At 36.7% G+C, this 25,560-nt stretch overlaps 2 protein-coding genes across 6 annotated transcripts; one reads left to right on the top strand and one right to left on the bottom strand.

The window, feature by feature from the left end:
* Nucleotides 1-6,382, top strand: LOC143447346 (geranylgeranyl transferase type-1 subunit beta-like). The gene is made up of 9 exons (XM_076947403.1): nt 1-1,719; nt 2,306-2,433; nt 2,543-2,613; nt 2,753-2,904; nt 2,999-3,131; nt 4,678-4,805; nt 4,948-5,050; nt 5,151-5,259; nt 5,354-6,382. The coding sequence occupies exons 1-9, from the start codon at nt 1,625-1,627 to the stop codon at nt 5,653-5,655; spliced, it is 1,221 nt and encodes a 406-aa protein (XP_076803518.1). The 5' UTR covers nt 1-1,624; the 3' UTR covers nt 5,656-6,382.
* Nucleotides 6,383-6,473: 91 nt separating this feature from the next.
* LOC143447345 (A disintegrin and metalloproteinase with thrombospondin motifs 7-like) lies at nt 6,474-25,425 on the bottom strand. 5 transcript variants are annotated; one of them, XM_076947398.1, is made up of 28 exons: nt 24,516-25,424; nt 23,783-24,210; nt 19,714-19,948; nt 19,531-19,647; nt 19,135-19,361; nt 18,437-18,520; nt 17,041-17,165; nt 16,578-16,727; nt 15,728-15,871; nt 14,985-15,135; nt 14,779-14,871; nt 13,850-14,059; nt 13,622-13,733; nt 13,340-13,479; nt 12,799-12,919; nt 12,539-12,675; nt 12,188-12,298; nt 11,643-11,790; nt 11,269-11,395; nt 10,712-10,931; nt 10,125-10,498; nt 9,820-9,914; nt 9,344-9,729; nt 9,067-9,216; nt 8,591-8,764; nt 8,266-8,412; nt 7,234-7,384; nt 6,474-7,139 (listed from the first exon to the last, which is right to left on the bottom strand). In XM_076947398.1, the coding sequence occupies exons 1-28, from the start codon at nt 24,700-24,702 to the stop codon at nt 6,988-6,990; spliced, it is 4,896 nt and encodes a 1,631-aa protein (XP_076803513.1). In that variant the 5' UTR covers nt 24,703-25,424; the 3' UTR covers nt 6,474-6,987. The 5 variants fall into 5 exon arrangements, 4 of the variants coding, with proteins under 4 accessions (XP_076803513.1, XP_076803512.1, XP_076803516.1 ...); XM_076947397.1 differs by having other exon boundaries at nt 9,344-9,914; nt 24,516-25,423; XM_076947401.1 differs by lacking the exons at nt 23,783-24,210; nt 24,516-25,424 and adding an exon at nt 20,385-22,475 and having other exon boundaries at nt 9,344-9,914.
* Between the last annotated feature and the right edge of the window lie 135 nt (nt 25,426-25,560).

The raw sequence follows: 25,560 nt of genomic DNA, 5'->3' as shown, positions 1-25,560 counted from the left end.
CGGTGTAATGCTAATGTTGATGATGTTAATAAATGATGTTTACTAGGTTGGTGGTTGAGTAAAAACAATTTAAACTCTAACTTAACATATTTTGGAGAAAATATTTTTCTTGGTAGTCATAAATCTTGATTAAGTTTTGTTCCTATGAAATTGAATTTGGCTCAATTTTTGACAATTTCTTTTGTCACAAGTTTTATTTAAAATATTTTCTAATATCCGCAGGAGTGTGGATTACGTTTTAATTAATGACTGAGTGGGCGAGGTTTGATATCAACCGACTGATATTGGTTGCACTGTAGTGACTCACTTGCAACTTCAAACCTGAAAAGTATCACAATTGCGAAATGTACATATCTATTGAAATGTGAGTTAGCTACACTTTTTGGATTATATTAATGAGCCCAATCGCCACAGCTGTGAATGTGATGTTAACTTTATTGTTGAGTATTTACTTCATCACGATAAAAATTGTCATCGTCCATGGTAAAAATATGATAGAGCCAGATAACATACTGAACAAATCTGGCTATAGATGCACACCACTTATATCAATCAATATTTATTGACAACTGGATGACAGCCAGTAAAGAAATAAATTTTGCAGGTACACAAAGGGAAAGTGCAAAATGTAATCTTTTAACCATTTGCTTGTTTATAAAGAAAATCATTTTATTCTAAAGAAGGCCTTGTACTCCACAATTGTCTAAAATTGGCGTACTCTGCGATCTTATTCTAGTCATTAAGTGTTGTTAACATATCAAAAAGCAAAAAAGGTAATACTTAAATGATTAATTATCTTCCCTTCTAATTAGCACATTTTGGCATCCCTTAAAGTTGATTTCAGCACCCCCAAGGTACGACATCACTGTGTTAAATTATTAAAATGCAAGTGCTTGGTTGTGCAGAAATGCTTATTTAACGTTTTAGCGTACCACCTCAGGCTAACTACGGTAACAACTGCCAACGAACCATATCGTACGTGGTAGGCAATGAGTATAAAGTTAATAAATGAATCTTTGTTTAACAGCAATATCATTTAGTCATTTTTATTCTGCTACTGTGAATGCACAAAAGTATTACCTATGTTTAGTTGGATATTTTGGAAGAGGGTTGTTTGATTATATTGGGTTGCAAAATGGGTCGCTGTATGAAAAAGGTTGAAAACCACTGATGTAGACTCTAGTTTTTTGGCATAAATGTCCCTTTGCTAAAATGCAAGCTTTTTATAAAAGTGTTAATTTTTTCTAATACTGCAAATTATAATGTATAAATTTTTAAGGACTTTAAGCTTAATTCATCAATCATCAAGTATCTGGTAAGTTTTTTATAATCTTGCTTTTGTGTACTGGCAGTACTAGTGAAGGAAGACCTTTTTATTGCCCAATTCTATAAGGGTTTTCTAAGTATCCTGTGTTTACAGCATTTACACTGTTCCCATTATTACCTGGCTTTACCAATGTTATTGAGTATTTCCACATAATATTTCAAGCTACAACACTAGGTATTCTGTGAATATTTTGAAAACTGGAAATACTGGGCATTTAGAGACACTGTTTGTTTACCATCAATCTCATTTTGCAAGTATAACTGTGTTACATCAACTTTTCTAACCCTGACCCCTGTAATGGATTCAACCTTTGCACGAAAGAAACACATTCACTTCTTCACAAGAATCTTGCAGATCCTGCCAAACAGATATTCCATGTTGGATACCAGCAGGTATTGGCTTTGTTACAAAATCATTTTTATTTTGGATGAATGCAAGAAACATTGATTTGATGAACTGTGCTCAGAAATTAGAGATAACTATAGTATATAATTTACATTTTAATAGTAATTGTATTGTATTGTATTCTTTGGTTTAAACTTAGTTAATTATGGTTAACCAACTTGGTTTAATGTTTTTTACAACAAATATGGAAGCTAAAATTTTTGTAAATCGAATACTAAATGAACACGACCAGACCATAGCAATGAAAAGTTGCTAACTTGGAGCTAAAGGGATTTAAATTACATCGACTTACTCACATATCATAGAACAATTTTTATATCAAATCTAAGTATTTTGTTGGGACCAATTATGTTATTTTGAGTTACCTGAAATTTGAATGTAAGAAAATTAGCTTTCTTTGTATTACATTATTTGGCAATATGTTGAGTAGTCTTTCTTTTTGCAAACTGATAATGCAGTTCAAGAATGAATGCTTTGTAGTTAACCAAAGATTATAAACCAAATATTTTATTAAGTCAAGATATTTTAAGCATGTATGGTAACATAATACTGTGTAATATCTTATAATTTTAGGTTGACTGTCACATTTTTTGCACTGTCTGGACTTGATATTTTGGGAGCTCTGGATACGTTAACTGACACCAACAAACAAGAGATAATAGACTGGATTTATTCATTACAAGTTATCCCAAATAGATCAAGTATGGTAAATAATAGTTTTGGTTTCTGTAATTAATCTTTTGATCTTTTTTTGCTGTGTTGAAGTGCCCAATACTTGTGTTCAAATGTGTACCACTGTATATTTCTTAGAATCAAATTTGGGTAAATGTGGATTTCGTGGTTCCACCTCCAATGGAGTAACAACCCAGCAATATGTGAAGGTAATGTACGCAGCAATTGTAGATGTTAGGATCTAACAATAAACTAAATAAGTTTATTGACAATTTGACGAATGCTAATTTTTCAGTGTTAAGTGTACAAACATGATGTATCTTCAATCCAAATATTACTTGCTTGTAGGTCACTGACTCAGCCAATGCCTATGATAGCAGTCATATAGCAATGACATACACTGGTCTTGCATGTCTGCTCATTTTAGGTGATGATTTAAGGCTTGTAAATAAATATGCCTGTTTACAAGGAATTAAAGCCCTTCAACTGCCTGATGGAAGGTAAGTGTATAAATTGCTATAGTTTCAGAAATTAATCTAGTGTTAAAGGTGTTGTTTTTACTGGTAATGATAAACATTGTTTTTATTTTTACAGCTTTAAGTCTACATATGATGGTAGTGAAAATGACATGAGATTTATATATTGTGCCTGCTGCGTGTGTTCTATACTGGATGATTTTTCAGCTATTGATCAAAATGCTGCCACTTCTTTCATGTTAAAAGCACTGGTAAGTTTGTACTTTTAAAACAATAATAAAAATTATAACATTGATATAGTGTCTTTGCCAGATAAGAAGAATCGCTGTAAAGCGCTTAACAATCACGTATATAAAATACAGTATAATCACACATAAAACAGGAACAGCGACAAATGAAGTATAAAACAAACAAACAAATTAAAACCGTTTAATTTATTTGTAAATTGTTGAAAGTCCTTCAGTTAATCGGCGTCTTCTCTCGGCTATGTCAATTATTCAGTTGTTGATTTATTTGAATCTTGATTATTTGGTAATGTTCATAGAAAAGTGCATTTTCATATTTACTTTAGAATGAGAGGCAAGTCCAAAAACAAGTTGGCCTTAAATCAAATAGCAGTTGTCAGTAAACATACTGGTAAAAGGATTTTCAATAATATCTAGTGGTTAAACAGTAACTGCCAAAATTGTATCTCAAATTTGGCCTCTTACTATGATGAGGGAGATGGGACGTTATGATGTCAAAATCTAAAAACAATATGCCTGATGACTGGGGTTTGTATTGGGTATGGTATGCTAGCTAACGCTTTTTGATGGATTGGTAGTAGGCAATGTTTATCTTCAGCCAAGGAATGTCACAGATGACTGTACATATAGACTAGTGAAGCATTTTTGTTTTTACCGCAATTACCAATACTGGACTAGGCTGCAGCCAGCAGCCAAGACTGTACAGTATGGTAGGTTAGCATTCTCACTAGCCAGTAAAAATACACCAACGGTAAGCTACTTCATGTTTCTTTTACGCAAAATGTTCCTTTCCTATTATACACTCACGTACACAATAATTATATCTATTACTCTTTACTTGTCTGTCACAGGAAACATTCTATTTATACTTGATCCAAAAACTTGAGTCTTCCATATTGTTTCTTTTGTTGTGAGGTAATAAGAACTTCACCATCTTCGTCATAATTAAGCATTGAATTTGCGCTTTTTGCCACTCATGGCAATAACTGCTTAACCACTACATATTAGTACAAATCCTTTCACCAATATATTTTCGTATCGGAAAATTCCTAAAATGGAACCGAGGATGAGAATGTTAGGTTTTGTGCAACCAGTCTTAATTTCCGCATTTTACCTGTAAAATGTGGGCACGGTGCCATACTCATAAATAAGTTATTTGTGACATGCATGTCCTGCGTGTTATGAAAGTAGACTGCATTTGTTTAGGCGCCATCAAATACCAAAAAATGCTATAAAATCTTTGTTTGTTTTATTATCCAGTGAATTTAATAAAAAAAATGATCACTCGAAAAATCCTCCATGGGGCTCTCTGAAGTTTTTTATGACACTTTGGTATGCTTTGGACTATCATTCCATAAAATGCCATCAAAACACTATGATTCATACTTTTATAACAGAGGCGCAAAATCGACACTAGAATTTTTGGCTAAAACCAATTTTAGCTCTTTTCATGGCAATTTTTAGCCTAATTCTGCACGCGACCTAGGACACTGAAGCACGCCAACTGCTAGGGTAATATTAATGCTTTGTTAGTAAAGATTTCATGTTTTAGTCATATGACGGTGCCTTCGGTCAAGGCCAGGATCAGGAAAGTCATGGGGGGTCAACATTTTGTGCATGTGCATCACTTCATCTCATGGGAAGGCTTCATAAGACTTTATCAAAAAAGAAAATGAAAAGGTGAAAAAAAACGTTTTCCAAAGTAATTTGAAATATGATGTACTACAGAGATGGTAGGCAAGTGAATACTGTAACCTGTTATGCTATAGATACAATATTGGTATTTTTGATAGATGCAGTAATCTTGTGTTTATTTGTTTAGACTTCTCCATTGGTGCGTCAACAGACAATGCAAGGGTTTTCATGGTCGTGCACATAAGGATGATGATACATGCTACTCATTTTGGATCGGTGCTTCTTTAAGGGTATTGAATTTAAGATTAAATTGTTAAGGGTGATTTTACATAGACTGGAATCAATGTGAGAATCCTATGCTTTTTACTACATGTTTAATTTCCTGATCAGCTTTTAGGACAGTACGACCTGGTTGAATTTAAAGAAAACGAATCATTTATTTTGTCTACTCAAGATGTTATTGTCGGTGGATTTGGCAAATGGCCACAAATGCACCCTGGTAACGTGTTTTGCATGAGATCACCAACATAACATATAAGGTTAAGTGTTGGGAATAGGTCATGAACTTGAAGCTGACTATGTTTTTCCACCAGATGCTCTCCACAGTTACATGGGAATATGTGGCCTTGCTTTGATGGGACTTTACAATCTCGATCCCATAGAACCTGCTCTTAACATTACTCTAAGGGCTAAAACCCACATGGACAGTGTGCATGAAAAATGGAGAGAACTTCACAAACAAAAACAACTTGTAACAGAACGAAGCAGGCAAAGAACCAAAAGTGGATCAACCATCGACAGAACGCACACTGGAACGGTTGTGTTGGCATTTGTATTGGGACTGGGTACCATAATTGTTCCATGGATTTATAAAACATACACTGGAGCATCCTGAAAATTTGAGTTATTCAGCATTATTTCGTGCTACTATCAAAACTTTATGTTACGAATTAAATTTGCCAGTAACCTGCAATTGAAAAATGTTCCATTGAGCATAGGTCCTGTTTGAAAGTTGACTAAGTGTTGTTTAAATCTGAAATTTGTGTTTCACAGTGTTGGATTGCAGTCTGGTCTTTAACTTTAGTATACAGATTTTTCTTCAAAGAACATTCCTATGTTTTCGTAATGTCAGATTAGATTACAGATCTTAGATATATACTTCTTATTCTTAGTATGTGTGCAATGTTTGTTCAATACATGTATGTTTTTTTCTATATTTTTGTGTAATTTTGTTTGCGTATGTGGTAAAACACTGAAATATTTTGTAGTGAGCATATGGTTTACATTTCAAACGAGAGTTTCTTTTATTTCATCACCGGAAAAAGATGCTTTTTATCATTTATTACTATTGATTGAACTGGAAGTCAGACTTGTAAACAAATAAACTTTTTTTTCAAGTGGCACAAACATTTAAAATAATATTCCGTCTTTAACATTTGCTGACATTATTTTCATCCAAATATAACTACAGCTACGCAACTACTGTGTGACTGAAGTTACGAAAATGCTCTAATTTGTTATGCTTAGCAGTTACATCTTCAATGACACGACACAAATCATTTTAGAAAATCGACTGTCACAACGCCCTAAAATGCCTTTGATGTATTAAATTTCTTAAGGGATTTCGTTGTTTTTGGAGAGTCCAGGTTATTCAGTTTTTCCAGCAAAGCATTCTGCTACGTCTAGCTCGCAATGATGAAAATTCCAAGTATATACGTTACAAAAAGCTATTTAATATGCTGACGACTGTCATATTGCAAAAACAATGCGCATATAAACGTATTTCATTGATGTACAAATTCGTTGGTAGCGTACATATTGCAACGCTTCCACAATTACATGTTGACAGAATGCGATGAGGCTTACCAACGGAAGCATTACATGTATGAATACAGTGAAACTAAACACCTGCACCAAGTTTTGGAAACAGTAAAGATGGCTAGTATATCTGAAGCACATGCTGAAAGAAATAGAGAATGCAATAACAGTGGTTACACAAAACAAGCACACTTTGTCGGAAAACGTAGATGGTATTCCGTTACTTAAACCGCAACTTAGATAAATACAACAGCACATTGGCTTAGCACGCACAAGTAACCTAATATTTTAGTAATATTCAAATTATAACTTATAAGTAATGCATTTGATATTAATCAAGCAATGTTCTATAGATTTATAGGCCTCCATGACGTTAATAAATTACACAGCGATGCCCTAACAATCTGCATTACGAAATTTTGTCATGCCTTCGGACGTTCAAAAACGTCTTACAAGTGGCACAACACTGGATGGCGAGAGAGGGTTGCACGCATTTTCCCCAAGTTCTAAGAACCCTGCAAAATTTGGTTTTCAATCTGTCTCCAGTGCATGAACTGAAATCTGTTAGTTTAAAAACATCAATTAATGGTATTACATTAACTGAAAAGCTTAAAACTTGCTGATGATTTATACAAATACATTGTAGGCACCTTACCGAAATCAGTAACACGACACGGCTCTTCATTGCATTTTTGCACATCTTTTGGTATTAACAAGGAGTCGCAGGCGTCACTACGTTTGTCCGTTTCCTTTTCTATACATTCAACTACACGTCGCTTTTGACCATTACCGCAGTTGACCGAACACTGTAATTATAGGTTTTTATTGCAAGTCTTACGCATTTCATCTCTTACATTCTATACCTATGTATCAGTGTTAACTAAAGCTGTCATATTTTTCTCATTTCGTATTGACATGCTTGATTTACACACGATGGCAAGCACTTTTTTCTATACTGGATTTCCAGCTCGATGTTTGAAAAACTGAATGCACTATTATGCACTACACAGGGCGTTCATCATTAATTAGCTCTACCTTTGGAGAGGCGTAAACGTGCATTAAGAATGATTAATTGTAGGCTAAATGATTTTTTAATATCTCAATCCAATAAAAGCAGTTTCATATTACGATGAAACAAAATTGATATATGAACATTGTTACAGGCCTGCTTGATGAGTTATATTTGATTGTCAAGCATACATAGCTGTAATACAAAGTGCGCCAGTTTTTAAGTGACCGCTGAAGCATTCAAGTGCAGCATGCATGCCAGCTGCAAAACACATATTTACACTTGATTATAACAATGCATTTGATTTATTTATTTTAATTTATTTACCAAACGAGACTCATGAAAGCAGCCACGACGAAACAAAGCAAACATTCAACTCATGCAGCTTGCGAACTGATAAAAACACAAAGAGCAAAGAAAATAGGCCTACTTAAAAGAAAGCAGTAAGAATATAAATTGCCAGTCGTGCATTAGAGGTAAATTGGGCTCCAAAATTAGGCACATTCAGAATTGCATACTACAGTATATCAGTGAATGCATTCTCGATAGGCATAAATGTGAAGTCAGCACAAAAAATGTTTTGGTTTGGCATTCAATCGTGAAATCAGAAGTGTGAGATTCAATGCGATTGCAAAGTGCATTAACAGCTACAAGCAGTGACATTGTAAAAAATTATACCCTTGACCACGCAGAAGTCCGCCATTCAACACACTTTCGTGGCATGCAGTTTTTAATGTGAGCTGGTTTAAAGTTTGGATTACACCAGCCTCTTCGAGAACAAGCAATCCTTCTGCGCTGCATTCCTGTCCCACAAGTGACGTTGCACTGTAACACAACGCAAAATAATTTTAAAATCGTCAATGTATGAATCTGATTTACCATACGCCCGATGTTTTTGGGGATCAAAACGGTCTCTTTAATTTAACGGCGGTCGCCAAAGTAAAACTTAAAAAGATGTATTTGCCCATCCTATTTTTATGCTTTAATCAACGTATACATTTACCTGGCTCCATCTCGACGTTTTCCATGGAAGGCATTGCCTTGCATTACAAGTCTTATTAACTACGGGTAATTTTGGTGACGATGAGCAATGATACGGTCGCAGTAGCTCATCAGTTCTGCTGTCCCTGCAGTGAACTTTCAGACGCTTCAGACCACTTCCACAAGGTCTTGAGCACTATAAACAAACCAGTTTTACCACCTGGCACATTTATTTAATGTATGCTTCGGTATTCCGTATCAATTTTAGTCATTACACAATCTCTCCTCAAAATTGCTCGTATTGATTACTAAGCTGTTCTGCCAGATGACGTAAGGTAACAGGTGGCGACATTCGTACAAATTTCATCTGTTATTAATGTCATTCCGGAAGACAACACAAATCATGATCCAGACGGAATGCTTCCGCAAACGATGATATCATTAAAATTAGCCAATCGGTGCACCATATACGACACAACCAGCGATGCTGGGCCTTACCTTTGACCATCCACCATACTGCCATCTCGCACAAGGTTTCAAGTTACATCTTTGAGCTGGGGCAGGCCGAGCAGTATCGTCACATCTTTCAGGACCAGCACTGCAGATGACATTTCGAATTCTAGCTCCAACACCACACGTAGTTGAACACTATCTCAAATCAATAGGTAACCATAAATACTCTAATACCTAACATGGAATTTGGCTTATTTTCAAAATTTTGTGTATCACATTGCAAACTTGAGATCCCGAAGTCTATAAAATTCAATGCACATACTTGGCCCCACAGTCCGATCAACCACTTGGGTGGTATCGTAGGACTTGTAGATTCGGTGGATGTTGACGTCACTGAGGTGGTTGTGGTGCTTGTGGTTGTTGTGGAGGTGGTGCTCGTCTTAATATTTCCATTAATTAAATGGATGTCGTCTTCGAGTAGGCCTTTACCGCTACCTCCGTCATTGAAATGTTGATAGACCTCAGTCTGAAGATGATGGGTACGGGTTTCGTTGGCGCTTATAAATGACCAGGTTCTACTCGGCGCAAAGTTTGAAAGTGCATTCGTATTTTCCAATAAGTCATCTTCTTTAAAAGTAACGTTTTGAAGAGTTATTTCAGTGGCAATGTTAGTCGTATTCTCGACATCTAGGAGGTCAGTATGATTGCCTGGAATAGCGGATGAATCAGATTCTATGTGATTATTGTTTGACCTTCCTAAATCAGGCGGAATATCAAAATCTTCAAACACGTTTGCACCTTCATTCTGATTAAGTATTTCTTTGGTGACAACTACCGGATCTGTATCCGGCGAGAAATCCATGTCAAAAGCATTCTCCAGGTTTTCAAAATAACTGAAAAAAATTATATCAACTTAACGGAATACGTTAAGTTCAATATTCGTATTGTCGTATTGTTTTATTGTAGTGTATAATACTCGTATTGTTGAATACAATACGTTTGTATTCAACAAAGTGTGTAGTGTTACTCATTTTGACACAATTACGCTTTGTCTAAAATACTAACTTAATTTTGAGTATAGGTGCGTTGCGTAAACTGTGTACCTTGGCAAGATGGTATGATCTGCTGGCTTAATTTCTGAACATTCTCCCAAGTTGCAAGGTTCTTTGTCGTGTGGACGAGTTATTTCTACGCAAGCGTCATCACTTTCAATATCAAAATCAACGCTTTCCAGTAGGTTCTGTTCCTTGCGACGTTGTAAGATGGTGATTTTGTTTAAAGTTACCAGTTCATTCGGACCTGGTATATGACTGCGATTGCTGGACGGATCCCCAGCATCCACCATGGCAGGTTCAACATGGTAATTTTCACCACGAGAATCCATGTCTTCATCACCAAGTGAAATTACGTCGTTTATGACATACGTGACACAGTTAACTATGCGGTTTTGAATGCCACTGCCGCAGGTTTGTGAGCACTGTATAGAAAAAGCAAACACGCGTTGATTTCTTTTACGACTTAATGGATGTTTGAATTGATACCGTACATACCAAACCTTCGATCGCGTACGCCGCACAGTGTCACCTTACAACCATTTACAGTATACTGTACTTCCCACGCTGGTTTATTGCAACGTATTATAAAATACCACAACGCAAAAAAAGATTTTTCATCACTGCAGATGCTTTACCTGTCCCCAAGGACCTGCTCTCCAGACTGGGCATGGAAGTTGACTCGAGGCCAGACAAGAACGGGTACGCTTCGGTTGCCTCAGTTTGGAACATTTAGTTCGGTTCAAGACGATCTGCTCTATATCATTGATGCTCCTGATGCACAGAACGGTTCTCTTCTGACGACCAATTCCACCTCCACATGTCACGGAGCAAGGAAGCCACGGTCCAGTTAACCACCTGCAATTTTATCAGTAACTTTATAAGCCGTGGATTGTCAACATTCTTCTTGTTTGACGAATAGATGTACAATGCCCTTGTAGATTATATTTCGTGTGCAATGAGGGGAAAAAGCAGTATTTCTATAAACCCATTGCTCAAAAACAGCAAAGCTACCCAATTTTGATATCTTCAGGGCCCATGCTTATATAAATAGCTCACGTAAAGAATTTATAAATTAGTTACACGTAATACAGCGCTAGATATGTAATCAAACGTATACATTTGTTTTCCTAATGAGGAACTAAAGGAGGTAGCAAGAATTAAAATTGCGAATAAATTAAGTTGTATTACTTACTCAGCCGGGCATCGCGGATTGACACAGATCCGACGTCTGTCGCCTGGTCGAGAATTTGGACTACAAAAATCCTCTTCAACAATTCCAGCTTTCTTTTCAACGCAAATCGCCTTTGATATTTGGATTCCTTTGAATCAGATAACATTAGAATCAGGCTCTGGCCGCAAACATGGTAGATGTGATTCCAATCGTAAATATGGCTGTGGCGTATGGCAAGCCATGTTGGGTTAGATCACTGTATCTGAAGCTTGTAGTTAGCAAGATTTGCGTGATGTACAACGCGATATACCACTAACTGAGCTGTTGCTGAAGCGGGTTCAGTTAACCACGACTACAAAATAATTGATGGCACAGTAAAAATCGATAATGTGTACCTTTGCCGCAAGTTCTGGAACATGACGACCATGGGTGTCTCATCCACTGGAACTGGGGCGGATCATCATTTGTAAGCAGCACTGCGGTGACGTTGTTAGGCATGACGTAAGATATGTTAATACCCGGGTTGTCTTCCAAAAAGAGAACCTTGAGAAGTATCACGAACCCCTTTAACTGATACTCATGATTTCTTATCTTTTCTTTAACTGATACCCACAACGAACTCACCTTATGTTTTTTATTGTTTTTAGCTTTTCAAATAACAGTAAACACAATCATAGGTATCAGCATATTAAATCGTAGCCTAAGTAATTCGTATACGATTAAAAAACATTGAAATTTATAGAAGACTTAGAAATCAATTAAGAGCCACATTTGGCATATATTTTTTAAATGACCCAAATGCGGACATGGTTTTTCAAGACTATAGCTAATAACCATAGAATATTAAAGCAGACATATCAAAACATATTTAAATTGTAGTCTCCGATTACAAGCTGATAGTATTTACGATGTCAAGGATGCAAGTTTTTTAATGGCTCACCATAACCATAAGATCATGAGTAAGTGGACCCTCAGCGGTAATGTTGTCCAACGTTTTGTTGATCCTTTGGTATGTAAACGTGGTACCAGCAAGCTCGAACATAAAATCCCACTTGAAAATGTCGACATTAATAGCATTATTATTGAACGCAGTCAATCAACCAATCATTATAGTTTTCGTCAAAAGCGCGATGGGGAGGAAAATGTCAAGCCAGTTATCATTAACACGCGCTAATGTACGGGAAAAAGTGACAAAACGGAAAAGGCTTAAAACGTGTTCGAAAATAATTAAGGTAAGTTAATAATTGCTCGTTTTAATTGTGGTATAGACTTGGGTTGTTATTGTCATTACCTGTATCGTGTAGTTGCCATTTAGGTAATAATCATTATCCACTGGACTTTTCAATGCCAAATAATTTAGGGAAGGCCTTGTTTCCACTACTTTTATATTCCGTGCACCCATTGGTAACAATCCAACCTGTTCGTATTCTAAATAATGTTTAAGCATAGTATAATTTTAACAAATGGGCCTATCATTGGTAATAAGCATAACTAGTACAGACAAGTAATCGCTACCGTTTATTGCGTTTAACCGTTTATAGTTAGTCTTACCATTCCCCCTTTTTACATCAAACGAGCTTTCAATTTCAGTGCAGGTTGACCCATCTCCTCTGCAAACACCGCATTTGTCTTCCCTTGCCATTGAATCAATTTTCAGGTCACAGCCAAGTCTCTAAGCAATGACACGGATGATAATAACTGATTGCTAAGTATGTATAAAAATTTCAGAAGTTTTTCCTAAATATAACGCTTGTCAGCGTATCTTGAATATAGTATAGGCAAATAAGGCCTTATGTGTATGAGTGATTGGTGGTATTAATTATTAACTACAAATAATACGTTAATTTTGGAAAATATAGTAATTGCTGAAATTCGCTTTAAAACGTTGAATCCTAGTAAATTCGCAAAAGCAAGAGATAACTTTACTGAAGTAAATTTATTCATTTTTTTTAAATTTGTTAAAAGCACTGTAATAAAGATTAACTGTATGCGAAACCCTTCATAACTGTGGTGAATGTTGAAAATAATTTCTGTCATTCTTAATCTTCCTTTTAAAGGATCAAAATAGAAAATATGCACAAAGAAATCGTACTTTGCAAATTCCATCCACGCATATATCCTTTGCGTGATTTTTTGTGAAGCATTTCGTTCCATCCACAACCTTGTCACGCAGCCTGTCTGCAAACGGTGTTTTACTGCTGTTCGTGTAGCAGTGAAGCTCGCAAGGATAAACTAAAACAAATGTAAACTTCATGGGTCAAAAACGCCGCCGAGAAAGCAATTGCAACAAAGATATTTCGTAACGGGACAGAGACACCAACGCTGTTTAATAGTAGGCAAGATGTAAATGATATGCTAAAGATACACAACATACTTGCACTTTCCACCGCAAGCCAGCTGTAACTGTGATTGCGGTAGAGCACGTTGTTAAACTCTGCGCATTGCTGTTCACGAAAGGTCAGGGTAGTATTAGATTTTGGGCATTTCTAGAAAAGCAACAACAAGAAATACAAAGTTAAACCGACTTAATCAACTTAGGTCGTCTCTAAAATGTCTTAACTTATGATTTTATGTAAGTTGCTGCGCCTTATAAGATTCTTACCCAGGTGTTGCATGTTCTGTAGCGCCGACGTTCACCCAGGCAATATCGACCCCCATTCCTGGGCACAGGGCGATTACAATATCTGGCAGAATATGAGATTCCAACCCCACACGTCCGGGAGCATCGACTCCACTTTGTCCATGGCCCCCATCCCCCATTAGACGATTTAGAACTTCTTCCAAACGGGACGCACTTGCCGCCATAGCACCACTGTTTAGAAGAGTATGCAACTCATAGAGGCCATCCTTATACGTGATATACAGTACAGTAGCCCCTTAGATACATACTATATTATGGTGCCTCAAAATTTTTAAACCCATTAACATTGTAATTAATTGAACAATAAACGATGAAATTTCTTAATGAAAGTAGATACCTTTGTTTGTGTAAATGAGTTTCATCTATTTTGAGACACCCTGTAGCCTATCATACAAACTAGGCCTACCTACAAACTAGGTCCACAGATTACAGCTTCGTTCATGGTTTATTTTTAGTATAAAACCTTTTGAATTTAATTTTGTTTTCCCTGGCGTTATCAGATCAAGAAAATGAAAGGCCAAATAATCACAGCATAATTTCTCCCATTTACAGGCGCCGGGGGAAACCGCAGCGAATAACAGCCGAGCGAACAAGGTCAACGATGTGAAAAATTTTTTTGTAAACCGCAAGCCTTATATGCTCAAAGAAAAACAAACCTACAGGTGTGCCAGTAAGCAACATTCGAAAAAGTAACTGGAATTTTTTACAAGTATTTTCAGCTTAAAGATGGTCGTAATTACCGATTGGCTAATCGCATTTTACTGTCCTATATAATTGAAATTCTTAAACTGAGTTAATTTTAAGTATCAACCGATGTAGACAATCAAACCTGCTACATTGTAAAAGAGTAAAAATTTCAGGCGTGGTCACATTCCAGGCATTAAACATACCCGTCCTTTGCCGCATTTGGTCCCTGCTACGGCAGCATGTAAACGAGACCTGCAAGTCCCTTGGTAGACACACCATAGTCGGTTGCAAATGTCCTGTCAAAAACATGGCCAACTCAAAACTCGTCTCTTTGTATCAATACTGGATTTACACTATTCAACACACTAAGCTTGATAACGCTAAGCAAGAGTGATAGACCGAAGCTTACGTCAATTCCTTTGCAATGTTTTGATCTAGGACCAAACATCAATCGGCATTGATGGTCAGCGTTGTATAGAACACCAGGCAGATGTTTGGGAAAGTTAAATTGATCGTGTTCAACCGATGGCATGTCCATCAAGCAGAAACCCCAATTTCGGCTGATAATAATAATATATGACAAGGTTATGATATTCCCTTTCGTAATAATATTGATTTTATCGAAGCTTGAGTTGGACATCGAACTCGGGTCGCATATCTTTGAATATATTCCCGTTTATTTTTTGGTATATATATATAGGATAAGGTTGTAACATTTCTATACGTTCAAGTTTTTACAAATGATGTTTATTCACAAAGCCATCAGTCTGCTAATCTATTTACGAAATACCATGAACTAAGTTGTCATCAAATTGTGTGCCAGTTGCCTCATGGCTTAGCTCCAAGTGAATATCGCACACGTTTATTTCGCTTTGACCACAAAAAATTGACTAAGCACAGATTAATAGTTCGGCACGCGCAATTACAGCGATGAGTGTGGGAACAAGTTATAAACACTCATGTTTACCATATCTGCCACAGGCATCAAATGACCAATCAAGAGCTGCGCGAAGGAAACGTAGACAAAGTGAAACAATAAACTGATCCGACGGGACACGCCGTTATTGTTGCAAGGCCAAACTTATTATAAAACTAACAAGTTTTAGCACATGTCGTGACGTGGGCTACTTAGACGAAAATAAAAAAACTTACTCCAGAAATCTTGTGATGTAACGACGACTGCAGCGGCTCCATCGCATCGGCAGGTTGTTTGATGTCAAATGGGGCGACATGACACGTGGTTTATGATTATCGGGTTCACATTCGTTAAGCTGACCATCATGATGCATTGCAAAACTGCAACAAAAACGTATAAAACAAAAGCAAAAATAACAAAAAAGAAAAATCAAATATCCCAAACCAAAATTATTTTTGATGAGAGATTGCAGGTGGAAAACTGGTAACAAATAAAACGCAGGTTTCGTTTTAAATATCAATCGTCAAAGCTAAATTGAATAAGAACCTTATTTTCTTCATATAGGTTGTTTAATATTCAAATAATGTCAAGTGGAAAGATACGAAGCGATACAAATGTTTGCGTTGGTATTATTTTCTAAAGGAAAAACGAAACAAATGCAGTTGGTAGGCCTATCAGTATAAGAAAGAGGCCGTAAAAAAGGCTTTTGTTACAATTTGATAACATCTTCAGCATATATCCCTTATCACATTGCGTATATTAGATTTTTAATGATTTTGCGTACAACTACTGTTAGTGCTAACTGCTAAGGCATAAATTTTACCCTAAATTTCCACTGATAGTGTGCGGAAATTACCAAAACTTTAACATTCAAGTACATTGGGTGATTTACATTTACTTAGTAACATTTTGCGCCGATAGTATCCGTGCGAGAAGAAAGTGTTTTTGCTTTGCTTTGCCTTTTATTAACTGCAACCAAAACAAGGGCAATGCGCAAAAATACGTAATGCAGCAAGAACTGTTGGGTAAGCGATGTAAAACTGTGGCAATGAAGGTATATATCCAGTATATGGTAAAATATCTTACTTGTGGCCTAACTCGTGAGCAACTGTGAAAGCAAGCGAGAGTCCAGTATCCTGATTGACATTGCAGCTTCGATGGGATTGGCACATTCCTGCCACGTGGGCTAGACCGAGTGTTTCGCAAGACGTATTCGAATTGCTGCAAATATTTTTTCTACAACAGAAGGCAAGCAAATCAGATTAGCATTTCGTTACATTTTAAATGAAAGTATGTCTTACAGCAAATAACACCGTTTGTATAAACGACAGTAACAAGCTAATAGTCAAACACCCGAACTTATGTATGTACATTGTACACCGCCAAAAATTTACAAGGTACTGTACACATAATCAAAAGATATCGAAACTGGGGATTACCCATAATCATAACCACAGAATTGAGTCACTATTACCGTCAACAGGCGTTAACATTTCCTGTTAATGGGAAAGTTGCCAAACCTTGGACAAACATGTTTTAAATTTAATACCTTGTCAGAAGAACTGCGACGTCGTGATGGTTGGCGTGGTTGTCGCTTCTCGGGTTCATTCTCTTCGCCCATCTACAAAAGCTTTCTAGAGTTTTTTCAGCATGTTGACTTATGACGATGCTTCTCTGTAAAAATTTGCTTATGACAAACTGCAACGTAAACAAAGGTGAACTTTCGCTTTCCTTAAATAAAATAAATGCTTCAGTTTTTACTTTTGGCCTATTTCAACGAACCCTGCTGAATGCATTTTCCAGCGCGAGTAAAACATACAGTAAATGCATTGACATGCCTGATGCATGGATGGTAAAACTGTTCGACAATAAACTGGTTCCTACAGCATCAATAACCATTACATTGCTACATAGACTGCAAATGGTGACTGCACATATTGCAAAATATTTACGAAACCACCTCAAAAGAAAGCAAATTCATCGTTAAGCTCACCTTTAGTTGATTTTTCAATTGGTGATATCATTATTTTATAAGATAAGCGAAGCCAATACAGAGATGATGTACATATGGTAATCTATACTATGATTTGTCATATACATAGATTTTGTAATCCACAAGTAAAATGGAAAATTGGTGGGTTAAGGTTTCTGTTTATTGCACGCCTGTAATCAATTTCTTTAAAAAATCTTGCCGAACCAGACTAAACAAAATATAACAGGTTGCATAGTTAATAAAGCCAAAACCATGGTAATAAAAATGAGCCTAAAACCGAGTAAAAAATGCGTAAAAATAATGTGTTTGGTTGTCATTGTTCCGTTGCTTATATTCACAATATCTAAAAACCATACCTGTAAATTTTTTCGTCGTTTAAAAGATTATATAACAAAGAATTTTCGTTATAAACTTATAGGCAACGAAACAACAAAAGTAATGCTCTTTTACAGCTTTACACAAGGTGGTTAACTCTGTTTTATTGGATAAAGATTCTTTGAGAATATTTAATCAGCAGTAACAAAAATCTGTTTATCTGACCTTTAAGATTTTCGTTTTTAGAGGTTAGTTCAGTACAAAATGAGAAAACTTCGATATTAAATTTCTTTGACCGTCTGTTACGTTTAGTTTGGCGAATTCTTTTCAATTACTTTCAACTTGAGATAAAGTGAAAGCGGCTGGGTTTGTCCAATTTATCTTATCGAGTAATACGGTATTACAAGAGATTTCCATTCCATTGCTCACGTCAAAGTACTTGTATTGGGTTAACTATTATCCACTTTTCTCATGATTCAGATATGAACACGCTAAAAGCTAATTATAGGAAGGAATGTGCAAATCGAGGAAAAAAGACTTGGTGGCTTGCTAAAAATACCTGGGAGGTCAAATGTACCTTAGTGTAACAGACTAACGTTTTGAAAAGACGGTAAGAAGTGCTCAAGTTTCTGCTTACCTCGTCGCCTTCCAGTAAGATTAGCCTGATGAGCGTGATATGCAAAGAATTGCCGATACTCCAGTCATGAAACAACCCTGAGACCTAAACAAAACAACGCAAACAAATCCAAGTGTTAGGTTTAATCATTTTGAGTTGCAAAATCTTTTATTTCAGTTTTTTGCGCGACTTTTGACTTGTTTTGTTTATCGATTGACAGCAAAACCTTGGTGGAACCATCAACAATCTCTTGATGGTGGCGAATTCTTACGCCCTGGTCCCGTGAGATTTTCGAGAAGGACTTAATTTAATCAGCCTTTTCGTAATTTGAGAAGCAATTGATACATGCTCGCCCATCAAACTAACCCCAGTTACCGCAAAACGAGTTGAGGAGACGAATATCCGAAAAGCTATTTTGGGGTTTAGGTCGTTTTCTATCAATTTAAATTTTGTACGATAAAATAACAAATGGTGATAATACAAGTCAACTGTCTTCAAATATGCTTAAATCCACAAGTACAAAATAATGCAATATTGTAAAAGTCAAAGTTGACGCAAGTCTATAATTGACAAGAAATGTCAAGGAAAGGCCTCGGCAGTTTCGCCAGTTGAAGTCTCATAAGTAGACAGCAGCGTATCAGCTAATGGCTATTTGATGCATAAATTAAGCTGATTATTGAAATCGATTATTGCATATGCGTTATCGATAAAAAGATTACCATGTTTACAATAGTGAGCACGTATCTCTCCACCTCCTCCTCGTGATAAAGCTCGTAATACTCGACCATCTTCCTGTCAACCACAACCATCATCTCGACCCAATGCTCCAAGCTGAGCGATCGCTTCTTCCTTTGTTTCTCTGACAAACGGATCGGAGCGCGCTGTTTTCTCCGCTTTTCCCACGATTTTCTTGCCCTCAAATCGCGCTCGTATTGACGTCTTGTGTCTGGCATATAAACAGCTTTCAAATAAAATTACAAACGCTACTGCTAATTTGCTTCATGCAATCGCTTTACTAATAACTTACATTAATAACTGCAGACATCGAATTGGTTAGTATTATTTAACATGACATGCGAATAGGCCAAATAAAATGAAGCCTGCCTATTTCGAACCTTTAACACCACAAAATTCCGCTGGAAAGTGTTGCGATGTCGTATTTTCCGCCTGTGAGTTAATGTCAAACAGCTTGGAAAGGCCATTCATGCGTCCATCGTGGTGACGAAAATCGTCTAAAGGTCACACCAAATACACGTCACGCTAAATTGCGATTGATATGAAATGCGATTCAATATCACCTGTTTTATGTCTGCTTCTTCGGTGAAGTGCTTCACTTACAAAACTATTCTCCGGCTCTAGATCAACTTCCTTATCAGCATCCGATTGGGATGACTTTTCCTCCGCTTTTTGCTGACGCGAAGCATCGCGTTTATAAACCTTGTGTGCTTGCTTTTTGTTGAAGCCCGCATCGTCATAAGACTTAACCATTGGTTCAATAAAGTAATCCCCTTCATCAAGTCGAATCAATCCCGTCTGCAAAGAGGAAAAACTTATTCCAACGATCAATATTTTCGTCTAGTTTTCAAACCTATAGTAATAGTGACGGTAAATAGACAGCAGATAATTAATTATTAGATCTGCTTTCATTATGGTCAATATTGTGCTTGTCCCCTTGCACAATGGGAGTGTTCATGCAAAAAACGTCCTTTTTTAATCATATTTTTAGATGCAACCGACACCAATGTATTGAACATTTAAGGGCAACTATAAATGTAGCGTACAATAACATATAAGCTTACTGTATTATGATTTATGAGTCATCCAAAAAAGTGCTAAAGTTGGAAAACTTAAATATTTGTGCAGGAAACATCGGTCGATTTGTCATGAAAGAACAATAACACGCTAAAAACGTGAATATTCATAACAATTAATTTTTCCAGTGTGCTTCACAGTAGCTTATGTTACGCACGTTTCCGAGCTTAATCATGCAGTTGATCAAAGGTGTCATTCTTCGTCATCAATAACATCATTTCCATTTCATGAAATCAATGAACAGAAAGATAGGGTAGAGGGGAGATTTCGACGTCGTTTTATTTTAGAAGATTTTGTAATTATCAAAATAAAATACGTAAACTGTATCATACTATACGCAATAATGAAATGAAACGTGTCACGTGGCACAAAACTTGTCTGTCACGGTTCACCAAGCTTGCTTGATATTGGCTTTCACTCATGGAAAAGCGCACGTGGAAAAAAAATTCGTTATATGCTTATATCCACCGGAAATGTCTGGATTTCCTTATCCTATCCTTCATAAAACCACCCTAAACCTTGGTTTATTTTCAGCAAAGACGTGTAGCTGAATGGTGTGGTTAACGATTACGTATGCCTGAATATAAGCTTCATTTACCGTGCTGTACAGTACAAAGTAAATTGCTGGTTTCGCACGATACGTCAGAACCATCAGGAGATGTAGTAAATGTTACAATAATGCCAAACAAGCTACTTATTAAAGTGATTGGTTTGAAATTCTATGTTTTATGTTGCCCGCAAAGGATTTCCTAAAGCAACTATAAACACAAAATTACTTTTTAGAAGCCAACACGGACGCAGAGATTGTTGATATTTACGAGTACATGTATGGAACAAATCAGTGTACGTACACTGGCATAAAGAGAAACGGTCCACAGAAAGACCGTTGAAACTCGTCTTAGTCTACAACATTATCGGTTAATGAATGTCCAATTCCTGGTTAATTTGCAATTGGAAATGCATCGACAATCGCTATTGATTACTTAGACATGAGTCAGTTTCTAGGTTTCCGTAAAAGTACCCCATTCCAAAATTCATGCATTGCCCGAGTAGTTCTCGTCACACAAACCTATTCGTAAAACTTGCCTTATCCTTGCAGAAGCTATATAATTAAGGCATTAAAGACAAACAACCCCAACAATACCAACGTATTCAACTTCTTCCTGTTGTTAAAACAAGATTTTTACCAAAGCGTTGTGTTGTTATGCGGTCTGCCCTTATGCAAGCACAAGTTCCTTGAATTGCAAAAGTAGCTTACAGTATTCCTATAAAAAAATAGGAGCGTACATATTTTCTAAAAAAATTATCTTAGGTTTTCACGCTGTAATTCAGAGGAGATACGGAGAAGACATCAGAAAGGAGAAAAACTTATCTTCAAAATTCCGCTTTATATTTGCTTGGAAGCCATTAGGTTATGCTTCGATCAAAATTGGATTTATTCAAACCATATTATCATATAGGCTTCGTTTATGAAAACCAACGTTACGCGGTTATCAGCTATATCAAACCACATCAAAGCTTTTGTTAGATTTAATAGGCTCAGTATTGCTAAACAAAATAACGTTTTTCTGTTGGCCGTTTACCACGGCAAAGATAACCATACGACGCTATCCGACGAAATAAACACCATATATGTGTGTTAACAAAGATTATTGATATTGACAAATTAATACACCAAGTTAACAACAACAAAAAGTGTTAGCTATTTTTGCCATTTACTACAATCCAGACCGATTATATATCTGGTGCAACTAAACGCAGCTTAGTTCCAGTGGATTTCAACCAAGTGAACGCCTTAGATTGTTGAGATCGTTGTGAGCCACTGGTGTTCATGAAAAATGGAATGTAAAATATTTTCAATTGACCTTTATTATTTCTGTTTAATTGCCAACGGTCAGCAAATCTTTCCGACACTTGAAAGTAACATTCTAATGACTTTAGACTTCTTTGAGTCCAATATCACCCCAATAAAATGGTTTGTCGTTTTACGGGAAATACCTTGAGAAGCTGTACGTCACAAGATACATATAAAGACGCCCCTAACGATGGTTTCCGCAAGCGTCACCCACTGGCTGACATGTTTGATGTTAAAATTACCACTGCTCTGTCCATATCATTCACTTTTCAAGTATCACACTTACAAAGAACCAAATAATCGAGACAAACAAAGACCCAAGTCCATTTCAAGAAAGGTTTTTGCTTGCTCACTACTTAAAGCTTATGAAGATTGTGACGCTAAATATAGGTCAAATCTAATATAACTTACACATAACAAGCTACAAGAATAGTAAGAAACGTTGCGTAACTTTCTATTGAATTTCAGTACAAATTAATTGACAACCATTGTTGAAATAATTGTTATTATGACATTTACAAACATGTGAGGCTGAGAGTAATTTCGCTTCGCATGTCCGATCGAAAACAACAAGGCTCTCGATTTTATTAGTCAGTGATTATACATATTATTAGATTCGTTAGCAAAAATTAAAATTGCCCCGTCAGGAACTGTGAATTCCAAAAAGTGGTGAAATATTTTTTAAGTTCGTCGGAGTGTAGAAAAATAGTATCATTACACCATGGCGAAAAAAGACAAAGTCTATGAAACCCGTAACGTAATCGCAACATTTTGTCCTTGATAGCCACTTTCTGGTTCAAAACAAACTGGTGTTCTAACGAGGAGTGGTCACGCAGCAATCAAATCAAAAATATCACTATAGGTGCCAATTAACTGCGATAGATGGAAGTTAAATGCTGTTTGATATATCGAAGAATGTTACAACAATAATATCTTTGCGAACACACTGATTTTTCAGAAAGCTCTGTGTCATATACTTCACTGGTATACCGAATGCGAAACGAGACCGGGAATTTTTCGGCCAGGAATCAGCTCCATAATGAGACGTAAACCCGATCGGCGAAATTAAAAATAAAAACTACTTCCCCTACACCCACTACAAAATGAACCAACCATATTTCATAACATGGACTTTATTCTTAACGGAGTGTTAACTTAATTTGCGAACGTTTGAATTTAAATGTGTTTGAGAATAGTCCTGTTTGTTGACGATTGACCATTATGATTTCTATTGATTTTATTGTAGGAAAAGCGGACTTTGCATTCAGTTCTGTTCGTAAATATGTTCGCTAAGCGACCATCAGGCGGCATTGTTTTATTATCGTAGCCCTATATCTTGTTGAAAGCGTTGACGTAGATAGACTACTTGATCTCTGCAGAACGGTCTACGATGGTCACAAGGCTCATACATCTTGTTATAAGTGAGCACAATGGCACTTGCTAGGATAGTAAGAACGTTTCAGTACTGAATACACAAACTTCAAAACACTTTACTAATCCCAAGAATGTCAAAAACGACAAAACATTTTTGCTTTAGCCTCCTACGTCTGGAGGTACATTAAAGCTAAACAACCTGTCAAACCGGTAATTATATAATTACCAACAAACAATAAGTCTTTATACTCCCATTATTTAGACTTTTATCAACACACACACAAACACACTACATCAACAAACAAACTAACATGTAAAATACTCACTAGACCATTGCACGTGGACAAAGCGACGGATGAATTAGGATGATCGATGACGTAACCTCGAAAATGACAAGGCCAGCTTGTGCCCAGCTTGATAGAAGATCGATGAGGAGGAGAGCCGTCAAATCTAGCTTCTTCATCTTCCTCGGGGCGTAAACGTTCCACGACAAAATTAGGATGAACTATTCTAGTGTTTTCAGTCAAATTTAGGGTAACTTCTTTGCGACCCATGTTTACAGTGATGAAAATATTTTTTTGGTCTTCGTCGTCACTAAGGTCGCGTTTACGGCGAGGGTTTGATTCTTGCGGGAAAAAGCTCACTTTGTGTGAAAGAAAATTTCTTTGATGATCAACGCGTGCAGGATAAGTAACGATGTAATCAAGTTGTGAAGATGTTTGGCTAGAAGAATGCTCAAGAATCGACGATATTTCTATGAAGAAAGGTACAAGTTTAATTAAATGTTGTAGATAACTATGTACAGCGGAACCTTAGACATTATCCAAGGTCGTGCTATGGCACAGCAATTAACACAAGTGATGCACTACAAACCAACCGCAAACAATTGACACTGTGAAAGCATTTATCGATACGAGCTCAACACACACACTTGTTTAGTCAATGGGCGACGACAGGCTTTGATCAGTCAAGCAACGCCTTTCAAAATGGATTAGGCGTGTTGTTTGCAAATACAGTACATTTCAAACCAAAGAAACACTTCCTTAGAAAAGTACCCACCTTTCAAATAACTTTGCGCTTTTTGGTTAGTTTTGTGAGATGAAGATGAATAAACATGTTTCTCTGCGACGTGGTCCACAGAAGATGCTGTAGTCAATAAAATTATAGCGGAATATACCAGAAAATGCAATACAAAAAGGAACGTTGGCCGAAAAAGTTTCCAGACCGGCCTAATAGAACCATCCATGAAGAATTTGTCGCTGGGCAATTATCCCTCAATTGCCAAAATTCGATGAAGGTACCTGAAGGCTTCGTAGTTACGGATCTAACTATAGCTCTTTCTACTGCTGAGCTAACCAGCAAGTGCAGCTGTAGTGAAACTGATGATTATTTATTTTGCTTCGTAAGCACCTGCGCGGATTAAATGCCTTTTCATGCGTTATCGCCACATTCCATCAAAGACAAATCGGGCTGTAATATCTGGAAGATGAGACTGAATTTGCTACCGTCATATAGGATAGTCTTCTATTTGGTGACCTTCCGTTTTCGTTTTTCTTCAAGCATTGAATCCACAAGCTCAAGTGTTTAAAGTTATTGTTCTGTAATCAATGGCTCCACCTGTACAATTTCCGCTACCCTCTTTGTGTTTGTCTTAATAAAAGGCTACCGGTGATTCACTTCTAAAACTTCCCCAACCCTATCGTGCCTCACCCAGTTTGACTTCAGTCGAACTTTGTGGTTCGCCGGTCGTCGTAATAATCAGTAGACGGTCCGTCTAAATCTAAACTAAAGGTAGGCCTCGCCGAACGATATAACCAGCCCTGGTGTGTACTTATATATCAGAAGTTTAAATATATGGGTAAGACAAACACTCGCCGATGTAATACACCTCTCTGTCTGTTGTACAGTGAATTGACGAAAATGCCAACCCACTACAGGCTAATATGCAAGCTAGACGTCCAGACCTGCCGCATTTGACAGCCCAAGAGAAAGTAAGACACAAAAAGAAAAAGGCACATTTCTGAAAAAAAAGATGCGTTTTCGTAAACCCAGATAAGGCAACAGCAAACCTTCTCCCTTGGAGGTCTGCTGTCCTGGTTGACAG

Source organism: Clavelina lepadiformis, chromosome 2 (genome assembly GCF_947623445.1).
Source record: "Clavelina lepadiformis chromosome 2, kaClaLepa1.1, whole genome shotgun sequence".
Taxonomy (NCBI): domain Eukaryota; kingdom Metazoa; phylum Chordata; class Ascidiacea; order Aplousobranchia; family Clavelinidae; genus Clavelina; species Clavelina lepadiformis.
Note: the sequence above shows the minus strand (reverse complement) of the source record. Positions and strands in the feature narration are given on the sequence as shown.